The sequence below is a fragment of the Oryx dammah genome, unplaced genomic scaffold, assembly GCF_014754425.2.
Source record: "Oryx dammah isolate SB20612 unplaced genomic scaffold, SCBI_Odam_1.1 HiC_scaffold_6, whole genome shotgun sequence".
Lineage (NCBI taxonomy): Eukaryota > Metazoa > Chordata > Mammalia > Artiodactyla > Bovidae > Oryx > Oryx dammah.
The window spans coordinates 6485030-6512610 of NW_024070190.1; the positions used below are offsets into that span (position 1 = coordinate 6485030).

Below are 27581 nucleotides of genomic sequence, written 5' to 3' on the forward strand. Positions count from 1 at the left end.
ACGGAGGAGCCTGGTGGGCTGCAGCCCATGGGGTCGCTAAAAGTCGGGCACGACTGAGCGACTTCACTTTCACTTTTCACTTTCATACATTGGAGAAGGAAATGGCAACCCACTCCAGTGTTCTTGTCTGGAGAATCCCAGGGATGGCGGAGCCTGGTGGGCTGCCGTCTATGGGGTCGCACAGAGTTGGACACAACTGAAGCGACTTAGCAGCAGCAGCATTCCTTATCTTTTCTGCTACTGTGGCTTTAGGGAAGGGTTAGATGAAACAATTAGAAAACCTCATCAAATAAAGGTACTAAAAGTTCCTCTAAGTCATATTGCTAATAAGAAATTAGGTGTTTATATAAAAATTGCTTTGTTCCTTACTAGTTTCAGGAGAAGACTTATTTGATTAAACATGACTATAGTTATCATTTTAGTTGTAATTCGAACTTACGCATTCTTGTTTTATGGCATCGTATATTTCAACTGAATCACTTATGGTATAAATTTTTTTAACTTTATTCTCATAGGAGAAAATTCCATGGTAAATTAAATTGGAGATTTTAATTGGTAAAGTGGTTGTAGTGCAGGCAGCCTTATATACTTCATGCAGTGGTTATGCTATGCAGCAGCTTCTCAAATGCAAAATAAATTATTGGCTATGACAGTACCATGTTTAGGAATACCTGATTTATACTTAGTACATAATTTTTTTGCCTTGTTTTTTTTCTTTTTGTGTAGTGAGTAAAGAAGGGTAATAATACTTCTCATAAGGGCTGCCACTGTGTATTTAAGATAGAGAAAGTCTGAATATAGGTTAAAGGAAATATAGGTCAGGGTTTATTTTGAGTGTAGTTGTTCCTTTATCAGTTCTCCTGGCCAGAAATCTTGTCATAGATTTTGCTAAATGTGAGGTAATGTGTAAAATGAATAATACAGTGTGATAAAAGTAACATTGATGTTACTAAGGGATGTTGGATGGAAGATCCTAGAAATGCATTTTTTTTTAGTATTTTTGAGTGTAATATAAATACAGAAGCAATTTAAATTAAAAGAATCTTGAAAGTAAATTTAATTCCTACTTAGGAAAAAATAATACATATTTACTTTGTTTCTAAGTCAACTGAAAAGACCAGCTTGAGTTTTGTGTTTAATTGCATCTTATACATATTTGTAAATTAGTTTTCTGGTCTAAGTAATTATCATTGAACTAGGCCTAAAATAGTTTTAATGTAGTTAAGAAATGAAAATCACTCATGGAAATTAATCTCTCTTTCATATCACTTGTTTTAATCATTGCTTCATGTGACCACTAACTGAATTTGTAATGCCATCTAATTAATGAAGAAGTGATCTCAGATTATCCATTTTTAATACACTAGAATACAGTGTCAAATTTTTCAACTCCAAATTTAATCCTTTTTCTCTTTTATTCCTCCTTCCCCTAGTAATCAAAGCAAAGAAGCTTTCATTGACTGGGCAAGATATGATGATTCACAGGATCACTTTTGTGAACTTGATGGTAATAAAATAAACTGTTGTAATTACATTATTTTAACTTTAACCCTTTTAAGATACTTAAATCAGTGAAAATACAGTCAAAGTTACAGCTATAATACACAGGATGTTATATGTGCATCTTATTATTCATAATAGTATTTATTAAGAACTGGTGTTCCAGGCCTTGTACTAAGTGCCTTAAGTTCATCATTTCTTAGCTTTACAACTACACTGATAGGTGTGTATTATTTTATATCTGAGGAAACTGAGTCTCAAAAAGACTAAAAACTTGCCCAAGATCACAGAGTAGCAAGAGGCTGAGACAGGATTCAATCCTAGATCTCATTCCCACACATGTCTTCTTTCCATTGTGACACCCCCATCTCCTATGGACCTCTAATTCAAGCCACTTAGTTATAGGTCTGTGACCATATTATAGAAATGTTCACAATGAAATTAGTTGGAGGTCTCAACAAACTAACATAAAGACACCTTCCAATATTGGAGAGGATTCTAACTTGATCCCCACAGCCCTGTTTGGAATGGAATAAAGCCAGGCCACGGTTCAATAGTAACTATCATTTCTTTCAGCAGAAGATAATTGACGTGTCTCCAGATCTTTTGTCCACAGGAGAATACTCCCAATAATTGTGTTGCATAGGCTTAGGACAATTCATTCAGCCTCTCTTTACCTTTTACCTTGGTATTGTTATATTTTTTGAGGTGGAAAAGGATTTGAGGTTCAAGCACACATAATTAACAGGCAGCAGAAGTTCTTCTGAATTTTTAAAGCATCTAAAGTGGTCTGCTTTCTAAAAATTTTTTAAAGATTCATATGTAGAATTGTGCTGTTAATCCAGTCTGTAATGGGATACTTACAGGGCACTTCTCCAATATTATGGTAAAGTGAGGAGACACTGGGAGAGGGAGTGTTATTACCATGGTTTATATGGTTTCAGCAAGGAAATTGTTAAGAAATCTGAACAAAGTTTTTTTGGATATAGTGATAGGCAAATTCATAAAATACCCCTGTTATGATATTTAGAATTGGCAAAGGTTTCATCAAAGCAAGTCACTATACCTGGGTAAGCATTCACATGGCTACCTACATAAAATCATCTTTAAAAAATTTTAGGATTACATAATTAAAATAACTGGTAGTTTTTATAGTTTGTGTAGGTCTTAAACATGTGAAACCATGCTACTAGTTGGATTACCACTTCTTCTGGGTAATAATGTTCATGTGTGTCCCAAAGATTTTTCACCTACAATTAAAATACCATCAGAGAAGCTGTGGTATCATTGTTATTTCAATAATCTAAATCATTAAAGCAAAAAATCTAAAGAATGTTCACCCCAGTGTATTGGAATATAGCCAAACACCCCTGTTATCTGCTGATTTGTTTTTGGCTTTGTTCTTGTTTGAAAGGAAGACGATCCTTATAGATCAAATAATAGGTTTTTAAATAATTTAGTGGTTTAAGGTAGGCTGCTCTCCCTACCTCTATTTATTTATTTTTTGTTATTGTTTTTTATGCATGGCTTGCTGCTTCCTTTGCCTCAGGTTTCTGCTCAAATGTCACCTCATTAGAGAACCTGCTGTCATAAAATAGCAACCACTTTCCCTGTCTCTGTGCACTGCTGCCTGCTCTCAGAGCACTAAGAGCTATGTGTGAGACATTTTTTAACTGTTTATTGTCTGTCTTCAGCTAGACTGTGAGCTACTTGAGGGCAAGGACTTTGTCTTTTTGTTCATAACTGTGTCCCTAGTGCCTAGAACACTGCCTGGCCATGGTTCATTCCCAATAAATACCTGTTGATTGAAGTAGTTGGTTCGTGTCCGACTCTTTGTGAACCCACACACTGTAGCTCGCCAGGCTCCTCTGTCCATGGGATTCTCCAGGCAAGAATTCTGGAGTGGGTTGCCATTCCCTTCTCCAGAGGATCTTCCCAACCCAGGGATCAAACCCAGATCTCCTGCATTGCAGGCAGATTCTTTACCTTTTGAGCCACAAGGAAGTGCTAGTTGGTTCATAAATAATGTGATAGATTTTTACTTTTTTATTTTTCCCCTTTCAGCAGGTTCATTGATATGTTAAAAATACTGCTTGAAACAGGAATTTCTAAATCTGGCTGTGTATCAAAATTACTTGGGTGCTTTATAAATGATAGTTTCTCCTTGAGTGAGGAAATTATGTTTTAATAGTAAATTGCAGTTTGGGGTAGCTTCAGAGATAGAAGATTGTGGGCTTAGTCCTGAGTCTGTAACCTAATATTTCTGATCTGTGTCCATAAGCAAAAAGCCTGCATATTAAGTTGGCCTGTGCAACCGTTACATTTTAAGAGATACTGGGTCAGGAGAGCTAGAGAATGCAATGTGGCCTCAAAACACTAATACTAAATTAAAGCAGTGAAAGGAAAATTCAATCAGATAAAAGGGGTACTTGAGGAGGAAGAAGAAATATTAGTTCAAGTTGACAGATTTACAGAATTAGATATTTAGACTCAATAGAAATTCTTTGAATCCTTAGGTAATTATTAGAACAGTCAAAAAGAAGGAATATCTTTGGAGTAGGTTTGTAGAGGGAGGAAGAAGAGAAAACTCTTTGAGGGGAGGATTTATTAGGGATCCAAGAGAACTATCTGAATGAACGATAGTTGTACAAATGAAAAGAAATTATGGTTTAGGAACAAATTAGTTAACATCATGTCACAGGTGACCCCAGGAGTAAGAATGGGTGTGTTTTGTAGGGGACCTCAACCTGTGTGTGCTTTTTCCCACATATGTTCTTCATTCTGGATGTCATGAAATTATTGTCAGTATAGGTCAGGAGTTGACAGACTTTTTCTTTTGTAAATGGGCAGATAGTAAATATTTTAGATAGACCATAAATATTATATATATTAGATAGACCATAGTTTACATGGTCTCAATTGTAACTGCTCAAGTCTGCCATAATAGTGTGAAAGCAGCACGTAGGCAAATGAACAAGACTTGTGTTCCCATAAAACTTTCTTTACAAAAATACATAGCAGACCAGACTTGACTTGTGGGCCTTAGTTTGCTAACACTTTCTGTAGGTTAACAAAATCCACCTTTTTCATGATTTGAAAAAGTATTAAATTTTTTAAAACAACTTGTGGTTGAGTTAAAGGAATACACATTAAGAACATGAAGAATGTAAGTTTTACTTAATTTTAAAACCTGTATAATTGATTTTGCTCATATGACTTTCTACTCCCTTGAAGTATACGTTAAATCCATATACTTTAATATCTGAATCCAAGGTTTTTTTTCTTTACTGTTTAGTTGGTTTAATTGGGTGAAAAGGGTGATACTAATTCAATCTGCACATTCATAGATGACTCTATGTAAGTGTAGGCTTATGTGTGTGCACACATGTACTTTATACATATGGACATATATGTATATGAGTATATATTTATGATATTAATTTAATATTTAAGTTCATATACATAACTCAGTTTTATAGGATGAACTAAGAATGGCTCAAAGAAATTTAAAATAATTAACAGAAATTAGTTATTATAAAGCTTTTAAAATTTTACTGTAAAATTCATTAACTTAATTATTTAAATTTTAATTTGTTAATTAAAAATTTTAAAATTAATCAGTCTTAAGTCTTGATTAAGAAATGTCTTTAGACAGTTTCTGTTCTTCCATTTACAAACAAACTGTTTTCTATGCCTTAATTTACATAGTGGAGTATCTTTATAATGTTAGTGCTAGAAATAGAGCCAGTATTCTTTAAAATCATGTTTCCATCATCTGTGAGATACCACTCGTTTACTAATGGGAAGTTGAAATTATCTTTGTACTCTTCCTGCATCACAAAAATACCAGGTAGTTCTCAGAAGACATGTGTCAGGATGCTCTTTTTTCCCTTTAGGATTGTGGATAATCTTAATCTATGGTCATTGAATGGCCAGTGAATATTTTTGACTGACAGGTAATGAAACTAAGAGGGATTATATTTTAATGACCATATTTGGTCTTATTTCAAGTCAGGTGACTATATATTAATATTATTGATTAATACCATGACACCAAAAAGTAGGAAGCATATAAATAAAAGAATACATCTGTGTCAACATACATAGCACTTCAGCCTATAAGTATTATTAGATTTGTGAAGCATAGTCATTATAATTTTTGTATAGGTAAGAAAACCTGTACTTCCCTTTTCTACCCAAAATATGAACCTCAATAATTAAGATGATTTTTCCTTTTATCTTTTGTATCCCCCAGAGATCTCTCTCAAAATATTGTCCAAATAGTAGAGATCTAGTAAATACTTATTTGGGTTTCAACATAGAAATCATTATTTAATTTTAAATGTGCTAATAAGTTCTTGAAGTTGTGCCTACTAACCAGTATGTTAACCACTTAATATGTTAAATAATATATTAACATTAACAATAAATTTGTAACTTCTTTTTTTAACTAGAACATGGTGTAACTCTGAGTGATCAAATTTGAATCTCAAAGTTATTGTACCATTTACTTCTTAAATCCAAGCAGAGAGTAACAGAGAGATCTTTTTTAATATAATATGTACTAACATGTCTCAAGTATGTGTTTAGGTAGCTGTATACATGGAGGGGGGCAAACACATGAAATATTAAAACAGGTTATGATTTGGTTAGATCTTTTTAGTCTTGGTTTAAACTTGAGAAGTAATTAATGCCTCTAATTAAGGTAAGGGATGTTATGTTACTTAAAAGAGCACTGAGCGTCCAAAAGAAAGAGAGAGGTTATTTTTCCTTTCTTAAGTTCAAGTTATTATAAATCCTGGGTCAAGGACAGTCACAAGTGTGCTAACCACTCTACCTTTTAACTGGGAGATGACTTGAAAGTGCAGTATTTCTCTAACTTTTGTGTAGCCCTGTTTGCTTTGTAATGGTAAATTTAGCATAGATGGTGACATGTAGATGGTTTTATGAATTGTTTCTTGTTCAGATGAGAGATCTCCAGCTGCTCAGTATGTAGACCTGCTGCTGAATCCCGAGCGTTACACTGGCTATAAAGGGTCCTCTGCATGGAGAGTGTGGAACAGCATCTATGAAGAGAACTGTTTCAAGTAACTGGAGGGGGTAGGGGAAGGAGGAGGATTGACTAGAGGGAAGGTGGAAGAAAGGGAATATTTGTTTCCTTTGGAAAAAATTACATCAAAATGTCAAACCATTTTACGTCTGAATTTTGTACTTTTCTTTTTCAGGCCTCGATCTGTTTATCGTCCTTTAAATCCTCTGGCACCCAGCCGAGGTGGGTGTCTCATACATTTTCATGTTTTTGGATATTGTTTACAAAATACCTTTGTAACTATGTATTGAGAAAATTTTCAGCTATTTTGTATATTTGCTAATTTGAATGATTAAAAGAATAAGCTTAGTTCTTAGTTGTGTCAAAATTTCCACATGTTTTTTTATAATTACTGTCCTTTATTGACTGCTTGATATGTGCCAGGTCCTAAACTAGGAGCTTTATATAAAATAAATTAGAAATATGAGTAATCCATATATATTAGAGGTTCTGGGGAACTCCTGAAAATCTGGATGTCTGGGCCTTATCCCATACCAGTTGTCAGAATCTTTGGAATTAGGATCCAGGTATTGGTGATTTTAAAGCTTTCTAGATGATTCTAGTATGCAGCCAAGTTTGAGAACCAGTGGCTCCTCCTGTGCTTTTCAGACTTCAGTGTGCATACAGATCACCTGGGAGCCTTGTTAAATACCAGGTTCTGATTCTGTAGGTCTTGGGTGAGGCGCCCAGGTGATGCCCACGTGCTGATCTGTGCACAACACTCTGAGTCAGAAGGATGCAGAGAAGTACCAAAAAGTTAGGTTGCCACTTGCCACATCAGGCTATTGAGCACAGAAAATGTGGCTTGTGTGAAACTAAATTTCCCATTTTATGTAATTTTAGTTGATTTAAATTAAAAAACTAAAGCAGTATAAAATATTTTTGCCCTTAAATAGAATCTTATTGTTTTGGTAGAACCACTTTAACTCTTGCATCACAAAGTGAATTGTTGATGTACTGTAATGCATGTATACCATTTACTTTTCAAAATGTGGATATGAGAAAACATTACATTTTTATTAGAAAAAACTTTTAATCATATACATGGCTGGTATTATAGTTCCATGCGACAGCATTATCGTACACAGTTGGAGGTTATTCAGTATAAAATTATTAGGCATATCTTCAATCTGTTCTCAACGAGGACCCAAACCCTGGGAGCAGTCCAGCCTGTGATTGACATTCTAATGCTTTCTTTAGACCAGGATTGATTTAGGAACTTGAATTTCCTGGTCTAGATTTATCTTTTTAGGCATTTCTCAAAACCAGAGAGATTTGGGAAGGTGGAATGAATGAACTGCTCTCAGATGTGCGCTGTGTCACAGTGTGGCATATAGTCTTCCCAAATTCATTCTGAAACTGCCTGAACAGGTAATTGGAATATGAAGACGATGTGGATGGCTTCCTACCCTTTCTCTCTTTTTACTACTTTTACCTCATAGCTTTTCTATTTTCAACTTAAATGTTTCTATTGTAGAAGATTTTATGAAAATTGAAACAATACAAAAATAACATAAAGTAAAAAGAGGACATTCCCCCCCCCCCCCATTCCTACCTGCCTCCACACTTTTTCTCTTCCATAGTACAGTTTGGAAGGAATCCTTCCAGACCTCTTCTATGATAACTTACTCTTTTTTTTTTTTTTGGCTGTGCAGGGTTTTCATTGCTGTGCAGGCTTTTCTGTAGTTGCAGCAAGCAGGGGCTACTCTCTAGCTGTGGTTCTTAGGTTTCTCTTGTTGCAGAGCACAGGCTCTAGGGTGCTCGGGCTTCAGTAGTTGTGTTTCGAGGGCTTAGTAGGTTTGGCTCCCGGCCTTTAGAGCACAGGCTCAACAGTTGTGGCACACAGGCTTAGTTGCTCCATGTCTGTGGAATCTTCCCAGATCAGGGATCAAACCCATGTCTCCTGCACTGGCAGGCAGATTTCTTACCACTGAGCCACCAAGGAAGACCATGTGATCACTTGTAAAGCAGAGAGTACAGTTGTTCATTTAATAAAAGCATCCAATCCTAAGAAACACTTCACTTCCATATTATGATAAACTAAGACTTGAAACTGTAGGAGAGATGAGGAGAGGAAGGAAAGTGCTCAGAGAAAAAGGTAGAGGGAGGAAAGAGGAGTAGAAAAGAGAAAACAAGTGCAGAAGAGGGAGACAAAAGACTGGGTAAGGGAGAGAATGGGTCCCAGGTGATGGTGGTGCCCTAGGAAGTAATGGAACAGCTCTTGCTAATGCTGTTGATGAGCTTTCTTCACTCAAACTGTGAATTGTTGATGAACAGCTATTTAATATTCTTAACTATGTGTCTTCCACGCTATTCCTGAGTATAACAGCTGGGCTTCTACAACTAGCTTTTGAACAGTTTTTGTGCAACAGAACTTTTCTTCAAAAATGAAATCTTACGTCAGAATTCCACATGTAAAGCCAGTAAAGGCAGGGCTGCTGTGGAGCCCGATAGTCCAGCCTTCTGGCCTCTTCCCCATGTCTGGGCAGTCCCACAGCACCTGCAAGGATGCTTTCATTGACCACAGTTTGGGAAGGGCTTTTATTCAGATGACTGTGCTGAGGAGCAGTAAATTAAGAAAGAAGAGTGCTCCAGTCTGAAAACACATGTTCAGAAAGATTTGTATGCATAACAATTAAAGGAGTAACTTTGTATATTTGTGAATTATTGAAACTAGTGGGTTTTATGATTACGTGCTGATACTATTTATTGCATAAAACATATATGAAAATCTTGTGCTGTTTGGCTTTTATTCTTATTAAGAAGTCTTATTTGTAGGATAACTACAAGCCAACCGTTAATGGTATGATTAATAGTTTAACACACAGTAAGTTTTAATCACATATTAAAATAAATAGGATTGGAATCTGAACTGTGAAAGACATTTTCTGATATCCTATCTGTTTATTTTATCTTTCAGGAGAAGATGATGGTGAGTTAAAACTCTCATTTTATGTTTGCTTCAAGTGTAGAAGAAATGTCTTTAATGATAAAAATTTGATTTTTTCCTGTTTTAAATTCAAAAGTATTTATCCTATTTTTTTTCAGAAAATAATTAGCAATCAATGGCAACAAAATAAATGAGAGGTTTTTTTAATATATATAATTCAAAGTTACCCTATGTTAAAAACAGTGTAACAACCATTCTACTTACATGTTTAGTATAGAAACAGGATCACATTCCAAGTTCCCCTATTTTTTGGTTATTGTGATCTACTTGAATATGTTCTAAAGAAATGGAGGGAAATTAAAATAGTTTTACCAGATATTTGTCTTGTGATTTATTTTCTTATTGATTTTGTAATGCATAACCTCAGTCATCATTATTACACTTAATCTGATGAATGATAATTTGTCAACAGTAGGTTATTCCAGATTTCTAAATGAATATCAGTTATAACATGCCTCCAAAACAGCCAACATAAATGTTTCAAATGAATAGTTACTTAGCTGTGTTCAAGGGCACCGTGATGAGCATTGTACACATTGTATAGGATGGAAAGATGTATAAAACATATCTTTCCTCTAGGAGCTAAAAATATGTACAGTAGGAATGATAAGCACTGTTCATAAGAGATGATAAAGAATTATTACATACATAGTACAGACAGTAAGTGGTGTAGTAGTTTGTTCAGAGGTGAAATAGATCCTATCTCACTTAGAATATTACTGGGAAAGGTGGCATTTGAGATGCACAAATAATGGACCGATTTAAGCCAGTAGAATTGGATAGTATGTGCTTCTTGAATGACAGCATGGACCAAGGAGTTGAAAAAGGAAAAACCAAGGCATGTTTTGGGAGACCCTGTTAGCAGTTGGAAAGACTTCACATGGGGTAGTTTAAATTAGAAAGATAAGTAGAGGACAGATTGTTGAGGACCTTGGAAGCTAGACTTTCGCTATTAACTGTTGGGGCTTTCGGAATAAATGAGTGAGATAATGAATGATCCTTTTGTAAAAGTATCATCTAAGTAAGAGCATGTTGAATGATTGAATCTCTAGGAAGGTATTTGTGTTGTTGCAAAGGGTAATGACTCAGGAGACAAAGTAATTCCCCACCATCTTAATTTATCCCCTATACTCCTTGCTCAGCCATCTGTGTGTTGAGTTTTCATCCTCATGCTTTGCTTTGAACAATTAAAATAAGGATGGGTAACTTAGGAAGTCTATTAACTATTTTTATCCTTACTGACTGCCACTTTCCTCTTCACTCAGAACAACAGTGGGCTAGAGTGAGTTCTTTCAGCATGGTACACACAGTACACGGCGTAAGGTCCCTTCATATTCTGGTCACCAACTTTTCTGAAGAATTATCTTGAAAACTAGAGAACTTTTTTTATTATCCCTTGAAACTTAGTATTTTTAGATAATTAAGGAAGTATATGTAGCTTTACTGGTTCAGGAAAAATAGGATAATTAGTAATTTGATTTTTGTATTGTAATTGTTTTTTTCTGGAAGTTTTGAACAGTGCTTTGGTTGTTATCATCAAAGGCAAACTTAAGATTATTTCTCTTCAACCTTATGGATATTTAAGCCTTTAAGTAAATATGTATATATAATTTTTATTGTTTTTGCTTTGTTTTTTAGGAGAATCATTCTACACATGGCTAGAAGGTAACCTAATGTCTGCATTTTAAACGTATTAGCATCTTACAGAAAGATTTGTTTAATATATATTTGTAAGTTTTAGGATTCATTACCTAGACAACTAATCTTGACAGTGTTTGAAAGAAAATAACAGGTTTTATGTTATTGTAGTTCAGGATAAAATTTGAAAATGTTGAGGATATTGGTCAGCTAAAAACCAGTGTTACGGAAATACACAGGGCAGATATGGTCATCACATTTTCATAACTGGTTCCCAGTCTTATTTCCATTCTGTATGTAATATTCATCCAAACTACTTTTCTAGGAAGCATTATGCAAGTCTGGTTTGTTAAGTAGAGACATTCTTTTTGAAAGAAAGTGGGTTTTTTGGTATATGAAATTAAGGGAAGATGAATTTGAATTCAGAAGATTTTAAACATGTTTAAACATAGAGTCTAAACTAAAGAATAAAGTAATATAGATCCCAATATACTAGATTCTTATGTTTGTTAGTAATGTTATATTATGAATGAGATTTCTCTGTCTTTTTAATGAATTATTTTCGATGTGCAAATACTGCTAGGAATTACACTGACAAATGGCCAATGTGGGAAAAGATGCTTAGCTTTGTTTAATTAGCTTTATTCTAAAAGTACAAAGTGCAAAAAATAGTATTTAGTTTAAAAGAGGTGGGCAAAGACTCTGCATATTGATAATGGAGGATAAGAGTGAAATTTATGGGCAGTGTCAAATTCTGGGATATATACTCTGTACCCCAGAATCTCCTAGTATCCTATTGATGGAAGTCCATTGATACATGGTTCAGTGAGCACCCCCATTTATAGGCAACTGACTCAATTTCTCTGAGATTCAGGTTGCTGATCTGGGGCACGAGAGCGGCAGTAGCCATCCAACTTACCTACAGTGTGAGTGTAGATGATGCCTGTGAAAACTGCTTTGAGAATCACTAAGCAATGTACAAATGCCAAATAATAGTATTGCAGTAAATCTAGCCCTTTTGTGAGAAAAAAATTATATATTGTTGTCCTATAGTTTGGTTAGTGAAAATGAATTTGAATGAAATTAAATCCAGAAGAGAAAGAGGAGAACCACTTTCTAAAGTCAGCAGCTGGATTTGCTAGGCATTGGCCTGGCAGCAGACTGCAGGTGGGGGTCAGCTCTCCAGCACTTTGCTGCTAAGAGTATTGTATATCTTCTTGGTGCATTCACTTGGCATCTTTTATTGATAAGATTTTTCTTGAAGTTGCCTGATTTTCAGTTTATGGAAGTATAGATTTTTCTTCCTTCCTTCCCACTTACTACCCATCCCTGTTTTAGGTAAGGAGCTCTGTGGACTTTGCAAATTTGAATTGCCTCTCTCATTTTTAGGCATATGAATTTTCATGAGCTTTGCTTTGCTTATTTTCCATTCTCTTATCTTTAGATATTTTACTGCTTAGGTTGAAAGGAAGAAAAAGTGAACCTCAAATCTGATCATTTTGCTACTTGGTGACAGATTTGATTAAAAGTTTTACTACAGGAGAATTTAGTACCTAATGTTTTATCAAAGTTATTCATATTGTTTATATCCCTTGTTACCATAAACTTGGCCATATGCTTTTTTTTTAAGAGGTAAATGCTGCATTTAATTTTTTTTTATTATGAAGAAACCACAAAATAGAATTTAATTTCTACCTTTATCAATGGGGTTTCCCAGGTGGCGCTAAGAACTGCATGCCATCGCAGGAGACGAGGTTCGATCCCTAGGTCAGGAAGATCCCCTGGAGGAGGGCATGGCAACCCACTCCAGTATTCTTAGCTGGAGAATCCCATGGACAGAGGAGCCTCGTATGTTATAGTCCATAGGGTTGCAAAGAGTTGGACACAACTGAAGCGACTTAGCATGCACACACACTCTATCCATGAGATGAGATGAGAATATTCTAAGAAGAATTCTGAATTAGGGAATGAGATCTCAAAATAATTATTTTTTCCTATTAGAAGCTATTTGATTCAGAGCCATCTGTTGTAGAACACAAAGGGAAAGTAAATTGAAGATCTAAAAGATCCTAAGAAGATGCAAAGTAAGCCACATACATACTCTTAATGTCTTAAAAAGCCTTCAGCATATAAACAAGATTATTTCTTAGTTTCCACTATTGGAGCCCATTTTTCCCCATGGGGAAAGTGAAAAAAAAAAGGCAAAAAAAGACATAACTCTGTTAAGTGGTAGAAAAGGGAAAAAGCTCATTGTTCTGGATCTGGTGGATTCTTAAAGACTTGGTTTTTGCATTTTTGTTTTTAAATTTTTCTATAAAGAATATTTTCTAAAAATATTGTTCCTTTTTTATTGTGGAAAATACAGTATAAAATTTACTTTCCTGGGCATTTCAAATTTTACTTAATAGCATTAAGTACATTCACAATATACTTCACATTCACATTCACTCTTATAATAAGAGAAAATATTTTTAAATGGAGGCAGGGGTAGGATACGATGATGAAATTATCTTGACCTCTGTTTTGAGCAAAAGCCTATGGGGCTTAAGAAGGCTACATAAGATAAACTTCCATCACAGTCCTAAACTCCATCTTGATATGGTTTTACTCAAAGAGTAAATAGCACACATTTTTCTATTGGCTGGATGTCTGTCTTCTAGGTCTGGGCTCCTGAGAAGCAGAACATGTAGTTAAGTAGAGAAATCCAGGACAAAGGATTAATAAGACACAGTAAAGAATCTAGAAGAAGGGGAATTCCCTCGTGGTCCATTGGTTAGGGTTCCCCGCTTTCACTGCTGAGGGCCTGACTTCAAAAATAAATAATAATAGTCTAGAAGAAGGAGAGAATTCAGTTTCAGTTTCTTCTTCCTCCACTATCAAGTAGGTTCAAATAAGACATCTGTAGGGAAGGGAAAAGGAGAAACAGCTATTGTTAAGCCAAAGCAGTGACTTTATGTCTGCTTTAGTTTAGCCTAAACCACAGAGTATCTGTGCTGTTGCCTTCTGGGTAACATGTGGACTTAACCAAATGCATCTGCTCGAGTGTTTGGACCTTCAGAAGTCCAGACATTTGTATCTTATTCTGCATTAAGTTATCATATTCGGTTACCTCCTGAAGTCAAAATCTTATTTTATCTGCTAGTGAGAGGATCTCAAACTAATTATTTCATATTGTTCCTTGATTTGTTTTTAATGTTCTTGAATCTTAACTTTAAAAATAAGCCTGCATACCTAATCCTCTTGATTCAGTATTTCTGTTATCTAAATGGATGTAATTTCTTTTTCAATATTTTTCTGACTAGGTTTGTGTCTGGAGAAAAGAGTCTTCTATAAGCTTATATCGGGACTTCATGCTAGTATTAATTTACATCTGTGTGCAAATTATCTTTTGGAAGGTAATCACATTTTTTCTATTAGCATAAAAATTGTTGGGGAAAAGAATATATTCTCTAGAGAAAAAAAATCCTACTTATTAAAAGTACATAATATATTTCTTTTTTAGAAACCTGGGGTAAACCTAGCTGGGGACCTAACATAAAAGAATTTAAACGCCGATTCGACCCTGTGGAGACCAAGGGAGAAGGCCCAAGAAGGCTAAAGAATCTGTACTTCCTATATTTAATTGAGCTTCGCGCTTTATCGAAAGTGGCCCCATACTTTGAGCGCTCAATTGTCGACCTTTACACTGGAAATGTGCAAGAAGATGCTGACACAAAAACCCTTCTACTGAATATCTTTCAAGATACAAAGTAAGACTTGAATTATCAGTGATCTGAAATTCTCCACTCTATAATTGGATGAGGTAGTTCTTGAAATACAACAAAAACTGACTCCTGAAAGCTGGTTAGGAAAAGGGAGAATTAGAACTGAGAAGGACAGGGTTCCATTGGATGGCAGCGTTTTAAAATTTTTTTCTAAAAATGTTAACCGAAAAGTTTTATTGCATAAACTTTCACACTTGAGAATAGGCTGTATTGTTAAATATAACTTTAAATTTTATGTAGTGCCAAAATTTAATGTTATTTTAGTGTTTGTTTTCTTCCAGTTGCTATTTAAATTCATGGTAATATGTGTTAGCATAAGGATAGATTACCTAAGAGAACATTAGCTTTACATTCTACAGTTTAACCTTAAAAAAAATATCCTGGGTCTATGAAATTGCAGTTTACTGATTGTTAAAATGAGCATGGAGGAAAGCTGGGTTAAAAAATGCTTAAGGTAAATAGTGCATTACATTTTTTGAAATGCTAACAATGTTTTACATTTTTCACATAAATTGTTATTAAGTTTTTAGGTTATTTCTGTCAAAATTTCTTCAAAACCTTACAGTCTTACAAATTACAAAGCTCTCTTTTACCAAATAGTTATGTGTAAACTATTGCCACCTTCTCATGTTACCCAAACCTTACACATGAGTAAATTATGAATTTTAAATATTTGTAGGGATAGAAAATTCTACCAGAACTTGAATTTTTCATCTGTAACTTATAATATTTTCATTTCATCAGGTCCTTTCCCATGCACTTTGATGAGAAATCCATGTTTGCAGGTGACAAAAAGGGGGCCAAGTCGTTAAAGGTAAAAAGTTCTTGATTGGTGGGAAGAGTGGAGAGCAGCTGACTGGTTGTGTTTTAATATTTTTCCTCTAAACTTCCTTTCCCAGTTCTCAGTCTGGTTGGTCTGATTAGATTTTACCGTAAATGATACAAAAAACTCCTCTCAATTCCTTTTTTCTCTCTAGTTTGCCCCCCTGGTTAGTGAATCTTCAGTTGTAGCTCTAATGACACCTTTGTAATTGTCCTTTTAAAAGACATTATTTTGAGAGGAAGTTTTCTTTCTTTTCTTTCTTGTCGTTTTGATGCATCTTAAAAGCAATCATGCACTGTTAGCCACTTAGAAGATAGTAATAGCATATTTTCAAAAGCTTATCTTATGAACTATTACAGTTTTTCAAACTATTATGTTTTTGTACTTATGGACTAACATATAAGGCAAAAATTATCGTTGACTTGGGATATCAGAAAGAGACTATATTTTAGGAACATTATGAAACTTCACATTAGGAGCACTTCATTTTCATTTGCTTACAGCAGAGGGCCCCAGTCTCCCGGATCTAATGCTTGATGATCTGAGGTGGAACTGATGAAATAAAGTGCACAATAAATGTAATGTGTTTGAATCATCCTGAAACCATCCCCCCTCCCTGTTCATGGAAGAATTATCTTCCATGAAACCGGTCCCTAGTGCCTAAAAGGTTGGGGACCACGGGCTTACAGTAATTAAGGAATACATTATACCTTTACAGTTTGATAAAAGTATTTGAAATTGACTGGCAAATAGTCTTCTCCTACAGCTCTATACTTTTTTATATACAGTTCTGAAATCCAAAAGCTCCAACCACTGGAACATTTTTCCTATGTTTGGTGCAAATTAGTTTGTTAGCAAAACCTAACCTGAACTGATGTAAAGATAGTTAGTGAAAGTGAAGTTGCTCAGTTGTCTGCAACTTTTTGCCACCCCATGGACTGTAGCCTACCAGGTTCCTCCGTCCATGGGATTTTCCAGGCAAGAATACTGGAGTGGGTTGCCATTTCCTTCTGCAGGAGATCTTCCTGACCTAGGGATTGAGCCTGGGTCTCCGTCATTGTAGGCAGATGCTTTACTGTCTGAGCCACCAGGGAAGTCTAACCTGAACTATACCGTCTGAGCCACCAAGGAAGTCTAACCTGAACTGATGTAAAGATAGTTACAGTGTTTTTTTAAAAAATTCTGCTTTGTATGACTATTATTACATTTTGCTACAAAAACAATCATATATTTGATTATAAGGTGTTGCCATATACTCCAGTGGGGTGTTTCATAATAAACAGTGTTATGTACTTTATTTCTAAAATCTGAAAAATTATGAATTCTGAAACATATTTGGCCCCAGGATATTTTAGATGTAGACATGCTACAAGAATGAATAAATTAGTCAGTGTTGCTTAGTATTTCTGAAATGAAGTAGTTTAGCCACACTGTATTTTAGTTTTGGAAGGTTGTTTTGATTTATGGTTTTAGAGGTATATTAGTATTATGGTATTTAACATAATGTTAATTCATTTTTGTAATGCTTCCTACTTTATAAGTGTTTATATAAATTTTATACTTTTGATCAAGACAACTATAATTATGTATCTTTTTTTATAGATGAGGAAGGTAAGACTGAGACCAGACTAAAATTTCACAACTAGCTTTTAAAGTGTAAAATGCTGGAAATTTGGTTTGCTACTTTTCAAAGTTATATAAAGGAGAATTTAAATCCATTTTTCCATCTGCTCCAAAGCATGTGAATTCTATGAGAATGGAGCACAAGGGAGTTTTTGGATGTTTCTATTGTCTTTCTTTTGGCCAAGCTACAGATTCCTCCAAACACTTTGGGCAGCAGCGCTGGGCCAGAGTCTTCAGGTGACTCACTCCAGCCCTTTGCAATGAAACGTTTACCTCAGTACAATAAAATGATGTTTATTTTCTACATTTGCCCAATGAAAAGGATGAGGAAACTTTCTCTTAGTTAGTATTGTTCTCAGAGAAGCTGAGACTGACAGTGTCACAGAAACCCATGCACAGATCACAGGCAGAAGAGTTACCTAATTGTGTGGGGAACTAACACAGCACCATTCAAGGATCCAGTACGTGAGTGTCCCTGGAGAAGCAGCCTTAGCGAATGTGGGGGACTGCGAGACCACACGCTGTGGCCATCCATGCTGACAGAGCACATGCGCAAATATGGGGTCGTCCTAAGGAGAGATGTGGGAATTGATCACTGTTCCAGGACTAGCTTTCTGATTTACACTTATACAAAGCAGCGCATCCAAAATAAATAAAGCATAATGTAGATATGTATTTGTCACTGGTTGTATGTAGATATCAAATGGAAGCAGCAGTTAAGCTCCTTCAGAGTAAAAACCATGCATGATTTACTCGTGTCCCCCACAGTGAACATGTTGGTGCTTTGCATGGAGTAGCTTCTCATTAAAAAATTGGTTGAATTAATATGTGGAGTGAATTTTATAAAATGCTATTAATGTTAGCTATTTCATATGCATGCTATGCTGTACAAATCCAGATGATTTTCTTCATTGTTGAAAAACACAACTCATTCATTAATAAGCTTCAAAATGTTTTTAGAATTCAGATAAATGCAGTTTAATTTTTAAAGTCTAATTAGAATGAAAATATTTTCTGCACATTAGGAGGAATTTCGGTTACATTTCAAGAATATCTCCCGTATAATGGACTGCGTGGGATGTGACAAATGCAGATTATGGGGGAAGTTACAGGTTTGTGTGTTGTTTTCTGTTCTGAAACAATTACTAACCTTAAATTTCTGCACTGAGAAGTTGAAAGTTTTTGTTAAAATGTCCTCATTGTTCATTGAATTAGAGATCCAAAGTGTGGTTTTGCTATTTTATTTATGAAAAAAATTAGTGTGTTATATGTATGTGTATAAGGTTGTTTTTTCTGTTATTCTAGGTTAATGATTTTGGTTTTATTATATCTGTTTCTGTTGGTACAATATCAGATTTCATTTCTGAAGTTGGGTGATTATAAATAGATTGTATTGGTATTTTACATACATATTTAGAAGGTAAAATGTAATCATATAAAAAACTTAATATCAAATTTTAATGACTGACTTGGCATCAGTGATCAGAAGAAGGAGGTCCCCTAGTCACAAAATAGGAAAGTCTGCATAGCAGGCCCATTTCCCTATATATTTCAATGTAAAAAGGCTTGTGTGATATTTTCTATCATCTTTTTACAAAGATGATAGTAAGTCATAGAAAGTCAGAAGATGGAATATTTTTTAATGGTGACTACACTGAAATCAGATTTTTCTTTTTCTCTAGTGCTAATAATTGAGAAATTATTAAGTGTAGGTATCACTAAGAACTTATAATGATTTCTAAGTTTTGAATTGCTAGGGGCTAGAAAGAATGCTTTCAAGGTTACATATTGAACACTTTTAATCCTAATGTGATATTTTCTTGGTTAAAAAAATGGCATTTTAGTAATTTGGAATAGTATGATATATATCCAAAAGGTGTTAAACTTTTCAGGTTTCCTTAACAGCTTTAATAAATTTATCATATGCATATGTGAGAAGTAGAAACTATATTTTGCATAGTTGAATATTTTGGTGAAAAGTTCAGTTCATTTGAATTTCCTGCCGTCGCATCACAATGACTGAATGTTTCTTTAAACTTTTATAGCAATTATTATTATGTGAATTTAATTGCAAGTTTATCGTTATTTTCTTTAGACTCAGGGTTTAGGAACTGCCCTGAAGATATTATTCTCTGAAAAAGAAATCCAAAAGCTTCCAGAGAACAGCCCATCTAAAGGCTTCCAACTCACTCGACAGGAAATAGTTGCTCTTTTAAATGCTTTTGGAAGGTGAGAACTCTTCTCATGGGCTTCCCTGGTGGCTCAAATGGTAGAGAATCCTCCTGCAATGCAGGAAACCTGCATTCGATGTCTGGGTCAGGGAGATTCCCTGGAGAAGGAAATGGCAATCCACTCCAGTATTCTTGCCTGGAAAATTCCATGGACAGAGTAGCCTGGCGGGCTACAGTCCGTGGGTTGCAAGAGATAGACGTGACTTAGTGACTAAACACACAGCAACAACTCCATTTACAGTTATGATAAAATGTTGGCTGTACTCCTGTGTTGTACAGTGTACCCTTGTAGTTTACGTGTAATAGTTTGTGCCTTTAACTTGTTACCCCTGTATTGTCCCTTTCCCTTTCCTCTCCACCACTGGGCACCACTAGTTCTCTGTAGCTGAGAATCTGCTTCTTTAAATCTATTTAAATCTAAATAAAATTTAATTGAGAAAGAACCAGATATCAACTTCCTCAGAATTTCTCTCAGTCTCATAAGGAATATTCACAAATGCAGCCCTTCCAGCTTCAGGTCTCTAGCTCAGTTCAGTTCAGTCGCTCAGTCGTGTCTGACTCTTTGGACCCCATGGACTGCAGCAGCCAGGCTTACCTGTCCATCACCAAACTCCCAGAGCTTACTCAGACTCATGTTCATTGAGTTGGTGATGCCAGCCAACCATCTCATCCTCTGTCATCCCCTTCTCCTCTCACCTTCAATCTTTCCCAGCATCAGGGTCTTTTCCAATGAGTCAGTTCTTCACATCAGGTGGCCAATGTATTGGAGCTTCAGCTTCAGCATCAGTCCTTCCAATGAATATTCAGGATTGATCTCCTTTAGGATTGACTGGTTTGATCTCCTTGCTGTCCAGGGAACTCTCCAGAGTCTTCTCCAACATCACAATTCAAAAGCATCAATTATTTGGTGCTCAGCTTTCTTTATAGTTCAACTCTCGCATCTGTACATGACTACTGGAAAAGCCATAGCTTTGACTAGAAGGAACCTTGTTGGCAAAGTAATGTCTCTGCTTTTTGATATGCTGTCTAGGTTGGTCATAGCTTTTCTTCCAAGGAGCAAGCGTCTTTTATTTCATGGCTACAGTCACCATCTGCAGTGATTTTGGAGCCCCGCAAAATAGTCTGTCACTGTTTCCATTGTTTCCCCACCTATTTGCCATGAAGTGATGGGACTGGATGCCATGATCTTCGTTTTCTGAATGTTGAGTTTTAAGCCAGCTTTTTCACTCTCCTCTTTCTCTTTCATCAAAAGGCTCTTTAGTTCTTTTTCACTTTCTGCCATAAGGGTGGCGTTATCTGCATATCTGAGGTTATTGATATTTCTCCTGGCAGTCTTGATTCCAGCCTGTGCTTCATCCAGCCCGGCATTTCTCATGATGCATGTAAGTTAAATAAGCAGGGTGACAATATACAGCCTTGACGTACTCCTTTCTCAATTTGGAGCCAGCCTGTTGTTCCATGTCCAGTTCTAACTGTTGCTTCTTGACCTGCATACAGGTTTCTCAGAAGGCAGGTCAGGTGGTCTGATATTCCCATCTCTTTCAGAATTTTCCACAGAGGCTGTTTTACCTTTCATTGCTTTCTAGAGAATACTGGCTTCAGTCAGATATTAGCATTCTGGAATCCTGGCCCTGCCATTTACTGGCAGCATGAGCTCAGGTACATCATTGCTTTCTTCCAGTTTGTTTCCTTTCTCTGTACCATGAAGATAAATAAGTAAAAATCTTTCCCATGGAGTTAACATGAAGGTAAAATGAGGGTCCACGTGACACTTTTTAAATTACAAGAAGCCCTCTGAAGTCCATGGCAGTAGGGCTGGTGGTGATGGTAATTTACAAACACCACTGGGTGTTCAGTGCTCTAATACGCTCAGTACTTAAAAATCTGTCTCTCTTTCTACGACTAGACTAGATGTGAGAAACCTTTCTTTTCTTAAGGGTTATGATATTCAGGGTGGGATGGTTACACAAATAAGGAACAGCCTAATTTAATCACCCTTATCCCCCCAGGAAAACAAATAACAGCCATCTGCTTTTTAAAGCTCTTTTAAAATATTCATCTTTCTCTACCCTTAATTATTAAAGTAATTCATGGTCATTATAGAAAATTTAGAAAAACATGTGAAAGTAATTAATAATTGTTAATCAGATCTGTTCATTGTATCTTCCACCTGATTATCAGTTCATTTATATAGTAAATGATTTTGGCTGCACTAACCACACAATTATTTTGTTATACTTTGGGGAGTTTGTGCACTCGTTCTTAAGTGAACTGGGAGTTTTCTTGGTCTAACAACCTATATAATGCAGTTCTGCCTCAGCTAGGGCACCCAGCGCAGCATTGCTTTGTCCATAATGCTAGTGGGCAGAGACATATAATGAGCGCTGTTTTTGGTTCTGGCCACAGAATGCTGGGAAATGTGCTTTCTTTATTTTGAATACTCTGCAAATGTCTTTCCTACACTAGCAGCCAATTTTTGATAGTTTCAGCATTTCTATCAAATGGTTTATTTTCCTGGGTACAAATAGAGAGGGGATTAATAACCTGTTGAGTCCTACAGCATATTTTAGTGTCCCTCTGAAAGTACCAGTGAAGCAGTAGATCGATGCAGCCATGCTGTGTCTGTCTGAGAACAGTAACAGGGAGTGTGGGCACTCTGTCCTGTGTCATAACGTGTGAGCTCTCGGATGCATCTTCACAGAGACTCAGGTCCCACACAGTGCTGCTGAGTCTGTACTCTCCTGGTAAAATGTTAGCTTGTATAAAACCTTGAGTTTTCTGATACTCTCCATTTTTGTATCTAAATCAGACTTTGAGCATACTTTTTTCAACTGCTGCTCTTTACTGAGCTCTCTCTTTTATTTAGTTAAGGGCCTTGGTCTCTACTGTATCTTCATATGTATTTTGATAGTTTTTTTTTTAATGGGTACTTTGAGGTACAGAATATGATTTTACACATTTATTTTGCTTAATAATCATATTTTCTGCTAATAAACATTTTTACTTCTCTAATATTCTGAGGATTTGAGTAAGAATTCATTTTCTGTTCATCTACAGCTTGTAAGAGTATAAAGAAAATGTTTTGGAGACCATAGAGAACATAGATTTTTTTGAGAAGCCATATGGTCCTGGGATCTGATAAGCTGGTTAGAATCCTACCCACTAGCTGAGTGACCCTGAGAAAATTACTTGATTTATTTAAGCCTCAGGGTTCCTAAATGGGCGTCTCAGGTGGTAATAGTGGTAAAGAACCTGCCTGCCAATGCAGGAGACCTAAGAGATGCGGCTTTGAGCCCTGGGTCAGGAAGACCCCCTGGAGGAGGGCATGGCAACTCACTCCAGTGTTCTTGCCTGGAGAATACCTTGGACAGAAGAGCCTGGTGGTCCATAGGGTCACAAAGAGTCCAACACAATGGAAGCAACTTAGCATGCACAGTGTTCTTAAAATATAAAATCAGGATTAATTTTATCTACTTTGTAGAGTTTTTTGTTTTGTTTTGTTTACAACTAATGAGATTACATGTGTGATGGGCTCAGAACATTGCCTACCATACCTTAAGGTCTCAATATAAGAAAAGTTATTACTTATTATGTACTTAAAGACGCTCAAAAAAAAAATAAAAATAAAAGCTCAGTACTGTATTCTATATCATCTTAAGTTACAGAAAGAAAAATGTTAGATTTTTATTGTATAAACCTGAATTATACATAAGGATAATTGAGCTTATAGAATTTCTTTTTTAATGATTCCCATTTCAGAGTTTTCTGAGTTTGGGCTCAGAAGTATTTTATTCATTCAGTCAGCCAGTAATTATTTATTGAACACTATAAATATGGGTCCATGGAGAAGGAAATGGCAACCCACTCCAGTATTCTTTGCCTGGGAAATTCCATGGACAGAGGAGCCTGGTGGGCTACAGTCTACAGGATCGAAAAGTTGGACAAGAATAAGTGACTAACAACAACAAATAAATATGGGTGGCTGGAGGGCATAGGGATTCAACAGTAGGCAGATAAATAGAATCTGTACCTTTGTGTTAAAATAGATCAGTGTTTGTGTTGAAACAAATCCATTGTTTGGGGAACAATAAGAAAGAATTGGACATTTACAGAGGAATGTGCAAAATGACTTTTTAAGGCCAAATGTAAATGATTTGAGATTCTTTATTGTAATGAATTATTATATCACTGTTCCCATCATTGATCTAGAATTTGTTGCTAATAGGAAGTAACTTTGCCCCTTCTAAATCAAAAGTAACAAACTACAGCTCTGTTTTGCCAGTCTTTAATAATTATAGCATATGCTTTAAAAAATGGAAGCTTCATTGTTCAGTGAAACATTATTTTATTTTCAATCTGCTTTCAAGTTATAGTCCATATGACAGCATCAATAATATGAAATGTGTACACATCATATTAGCTGTACTAATATGCTTTTCTTTTCTCTTGTAGGCTTTCTACAAGTATAAGAGAGTTACAGAATTTCAAAGTTTTATTACAACACAGTAGGTAATAGAGGCTTTTATGTGTCTAATTAGAGACATAGAGTGGCTGTGTGAAGCCTTTTAGTCTTGGACATTTCAGCAAAAGGAGACTAATCAGACGGCAAGAATCCTGAGCTCTTAAAGAGAAAATTCAAATGTTCACTTGAATATTTATGCTTCTTAATAGATTATCAACTAGAGATATTTATAAATGAAGTATATACTTTTAAAACATGTTAAGTTATACTAATTTTGTGTTTAATTCCATGTGTTACCATCTGTTGAATATATTCTGAACAGCAGAATATTCACAAAGAATTGGCTTTGTGTTTATTCTGTTCTTTATTTCCAGTAGTCAAACTTAAAAATGTCTATATGTCTCCATCCAAGTAACACTGTTAACAGTCTGTTATGGAAAAGCAGAGCTAGAGAGCAAATGATGCTTAGGGCCGGTATCAGTAACAAAAATTTGTCAATGATTTTTACATGTATTTAGCCTTGCCTAGCTCGGTGTGTCACCATCTATCATATGGAAGTGTCTGCGTGACGAATGACCCTTTCAGTGTATAATTACAGTAGTTACTTAAGAATCCCCAAGACTTCAACTTCAATGTCATTGGTTTTAAGATTTTTACTTGCTGTTGTTGTTGCTGTTCTGTTTTGGTCTAAAGGTGAATAAATACCTTCAGCAAAGGTGAATAAGTACTGTCCCCTACACTACCCATTCAGATTTCCTGGCCTGCAGTGGGCTGGCTGACGAGGATTCTTTACTGAGAATCTAGAAAACAGTTTCTGTTGGTTTTGGGTCTCTTTGCCCCTACTCCAACTTTAGAAATTTTTGTTTAAGAAAACAAAAATGGCATAAATACTTAACAGTTTCCATACTGGTAAAATTTGAATGAGATTATATGGATTTATAACACCAGTTGGAAACATTATATACACAAAACTTACTATTTTAAAGTAAGCATTTTTAAAAGATTTTATTTTTGAATACAGTCTATGCAATCCTCTCTCAACCTGATTTTCTTTGGTATTTAAATAATTAGTTCATACTTCTGTAAGCTTCCTTTTTCCTTACCTTTTCTTTTTTAGTTCTTTGTATATAAATGAACTTGCAACTTGTACCAACAGATGACTTTATAAGTCCTAAACTATCATTTTCTAAACCTGGGATTTAAATATCTTTAATATTTAAAATATTGATTATTGTTAAAGGTGTTAGTGTATATATAATGTGATTAATTTGGAAGGTTGCATCTGTGTAGAAGTAATGCGGGTATCAGTCTTTTATGAAGTAAATAAGTGCTCTTAAATCCACATCTTATCCTGCCAAAGTCTGAAATGTCTTCATTGATGGTTTAGTGGCATATTTGTACTTAGTTGGTTCATTGTACTTAGTTGGTTCATCCCCCCTTTAAAAATGTGTAGCTATCCCTTGGAGGGATATGGTTGGGGGGGAGTAAGAGCTCACTAGTTATTTTCTTACCCAGTTTCTAACCCTAGTAGACCTGGAGTTTTCATGTTGATGGTGGTGGTGGTGGTATATTTTTGTTGAATAAAACAGACTGATTTGGTTGGAGCCCTCCTCCACTTTTTGTTTTCATTTTTAGGAATACAAGTACTGTCTGGTGGGAAAGGGGGACCTTAAGGTAAATTTGTCTAAAAAGTTGAATATCTAGGTAATCTTGCTGGTAAATTAATAAGAATTATTCTTAGTGTTTTTCTAAGAAAATGTGAATGTTTTGCACTTTGTCTATTATTACTATAAGTTTAAAAATCTTTTTGGGAGTGTTACTTCACCATTCTCCCAGTTAAAGGCTATTGTTTAAGTTCTATTTCCTGGAAAAAAGTCTTTGGTCATTTCCATTTGTTTTCTTTACTGTGATTTGTTTCAAGCTTAGTTAAAATTGTGTCTTAGAGTGAGTTCTAGGAATTAAAAATTCTAGTTAGGATAAAAAATTCTTTTAAAGGTTTTAAGAAATCTTTCACTATCAAGAAAATAAACAAATGAAGTAGTCTTAAGCTGAAATCTATTTGGTTAACTTTACCATAAATGAGATTGTTGGGGGGAACCTACATTTTTGTGTATGTGTATATTTCTTAAATGAATGTGATAGGAATCTCTGTTTTGTGAGCCTAGTGATGTTTTATGATCCCTGTGATACAAACTTTTTTCCAACTCCTACCTTTTATTGTGAAGTGATATTAGAGTACTGACTGCATTTTGACAATGCTTGGCTGGCAATACCTCTTGGCATTTTGTCTTTATCTCATCACCTAATTTAAAAATCCAGCACTTGATAATATAACTTGACAGAAATGATTGTACCAGCTGATAAAGTAATGAAAATGAAGAGAAAGAACATATTCCTTCAATAGCGTGAGTTTTTTTTTTCTCTTAAGTGACATCTGTGTAAATTAGAAATACTCTGTATTAAAACTGATAAACTTAAATGTTTCTCTTGTGTTGATTCTTAGATTACGAGGAGAATCAGACAGAATATTAGAATTTTTTTTACAGTTTTGAAATTTGCTAAGTCAAACGTTTTATTTTGACACTTCAACGTTGTGAATTGTTCAATACTTGTAATCTCTGTATGTCTATGAAACACTGTGCCATATTCTCCAACTTTACCTAGGTGCCACTGTATATAAGCAAGAACAGCTATTTTGATCTCCATCAGCATTGCCTTCATCTGGAAATTTGGGAACAGTTCACAGTAAGCCTCCCAGCAGTTTTGCAAACTGAAGTACCTGCAGAAACCATAGCTATTCACCAAAATACACAGACTGGGTGCATGGTACCATGGAAATTATTTGGTAAAACAAAAACAACACAGACACATACCAGGTTTATGTGTATTCTATTTGAAGTAACATCTACAGGTGCAGCTTTGATTTTGAACAGAATTCCAAATGATTTGCTGTTGTACCCACAAGATTACAGAAAATGTGAATTAAAGTAAATGTTTCTGCAATCTTCCTATCCTGTTTTTTTTTAAACCCCTTTTAAATGTTTCCTTTTATGAGATGAAAATTTGGTTATAATTGGTAGAGAAGAGAGAAAATAAGTAGTCTGTGATTGTTTCCTTTTTAAAATAATAATTGCAAGCATTGGCAGCCACTGTTGAAGGGCTTTGCATGGGTTATATATCTTCTCAGGAGCCCTAAAAGGTAGGTACAATTACTTTTCTGTTTTTAAATCAGAACACTGAGGAGAAGAGAGGCTAAGTAATTTGTCCACAGTCACATTCTAGGTTGTGGGACTAGAACTTGAAACTAGAAAGTCTTACTCTGGTGCCTCTGCTCAGAATGTGGTATATTTGTGTTATTTTAGAAACTGGCTTATTACCAATCAACTAAAACTTGGGGAGCTTTTAGTATCTTTTGACTGATACTGAATCTCATAAAGCTTTTTAAATATATTTTATTTAATTTTTTGAATAACTAATACATTCACATAGTTCAAAAACCAA

At 35.3% G+C, this 27581-nt stretch overlaps 1 protein-coding gene across 1 annotated transcript in view; it reads left to right on the forward strand.

Moving 5' to 3' along the window:
• The window catches only part of LOC120865413 (ERO1-like protein beta), a 71864-nt gene extending 44781 nt beyond the window's left edge, over window positions 1–27083 (forward strand). The window contains exons 6-18 of the mRNA XM_040242690.1: window positions 1434–1507; window positions 6467–6587; window positions 6726–6772; window positions 9510–9521; window positions 11178–11204; window positions 14480–14572; window positions 14680–14926; window positions 15686–15755; window positions 18413–18499; window positions 19483–19616; window positions 24071–24127; window positions 25716–25754; window positions 26745–27083. Coding sequence (XP_040098624.1) covers window positions 1434–1507; window positions 6467–6587; window positions 6726–6772; window positions 9510–9521; window positions 11178–11204; window positions 14480–14572; window positions 14680–14926; window positions 15686–15755; window positions 18413–18499; window positions 19483–19616; window positions 24071–24127; window positions 25716–25754; window positions 26745–26760 — 1024 coding nt within the window. The 3' untranslated portion in view covers window positions 26761–27083. The remainder of the gene's footprint in view (window positions 1–1433; window positions 1508–6466; window positions 6588–6725; window positions 6773–9509; window positions 9522–11177; window positions 11205–14479; window positions 14573–14679; window positions 14927–15685; window positions 15756–18412; window positions 18500–19482; window positions 19617–24070; window positions 24128–25715; window positions 25755–26744) is intronic.
• Window positions 27084–27581: the final 498 nt, after the last annotated feature.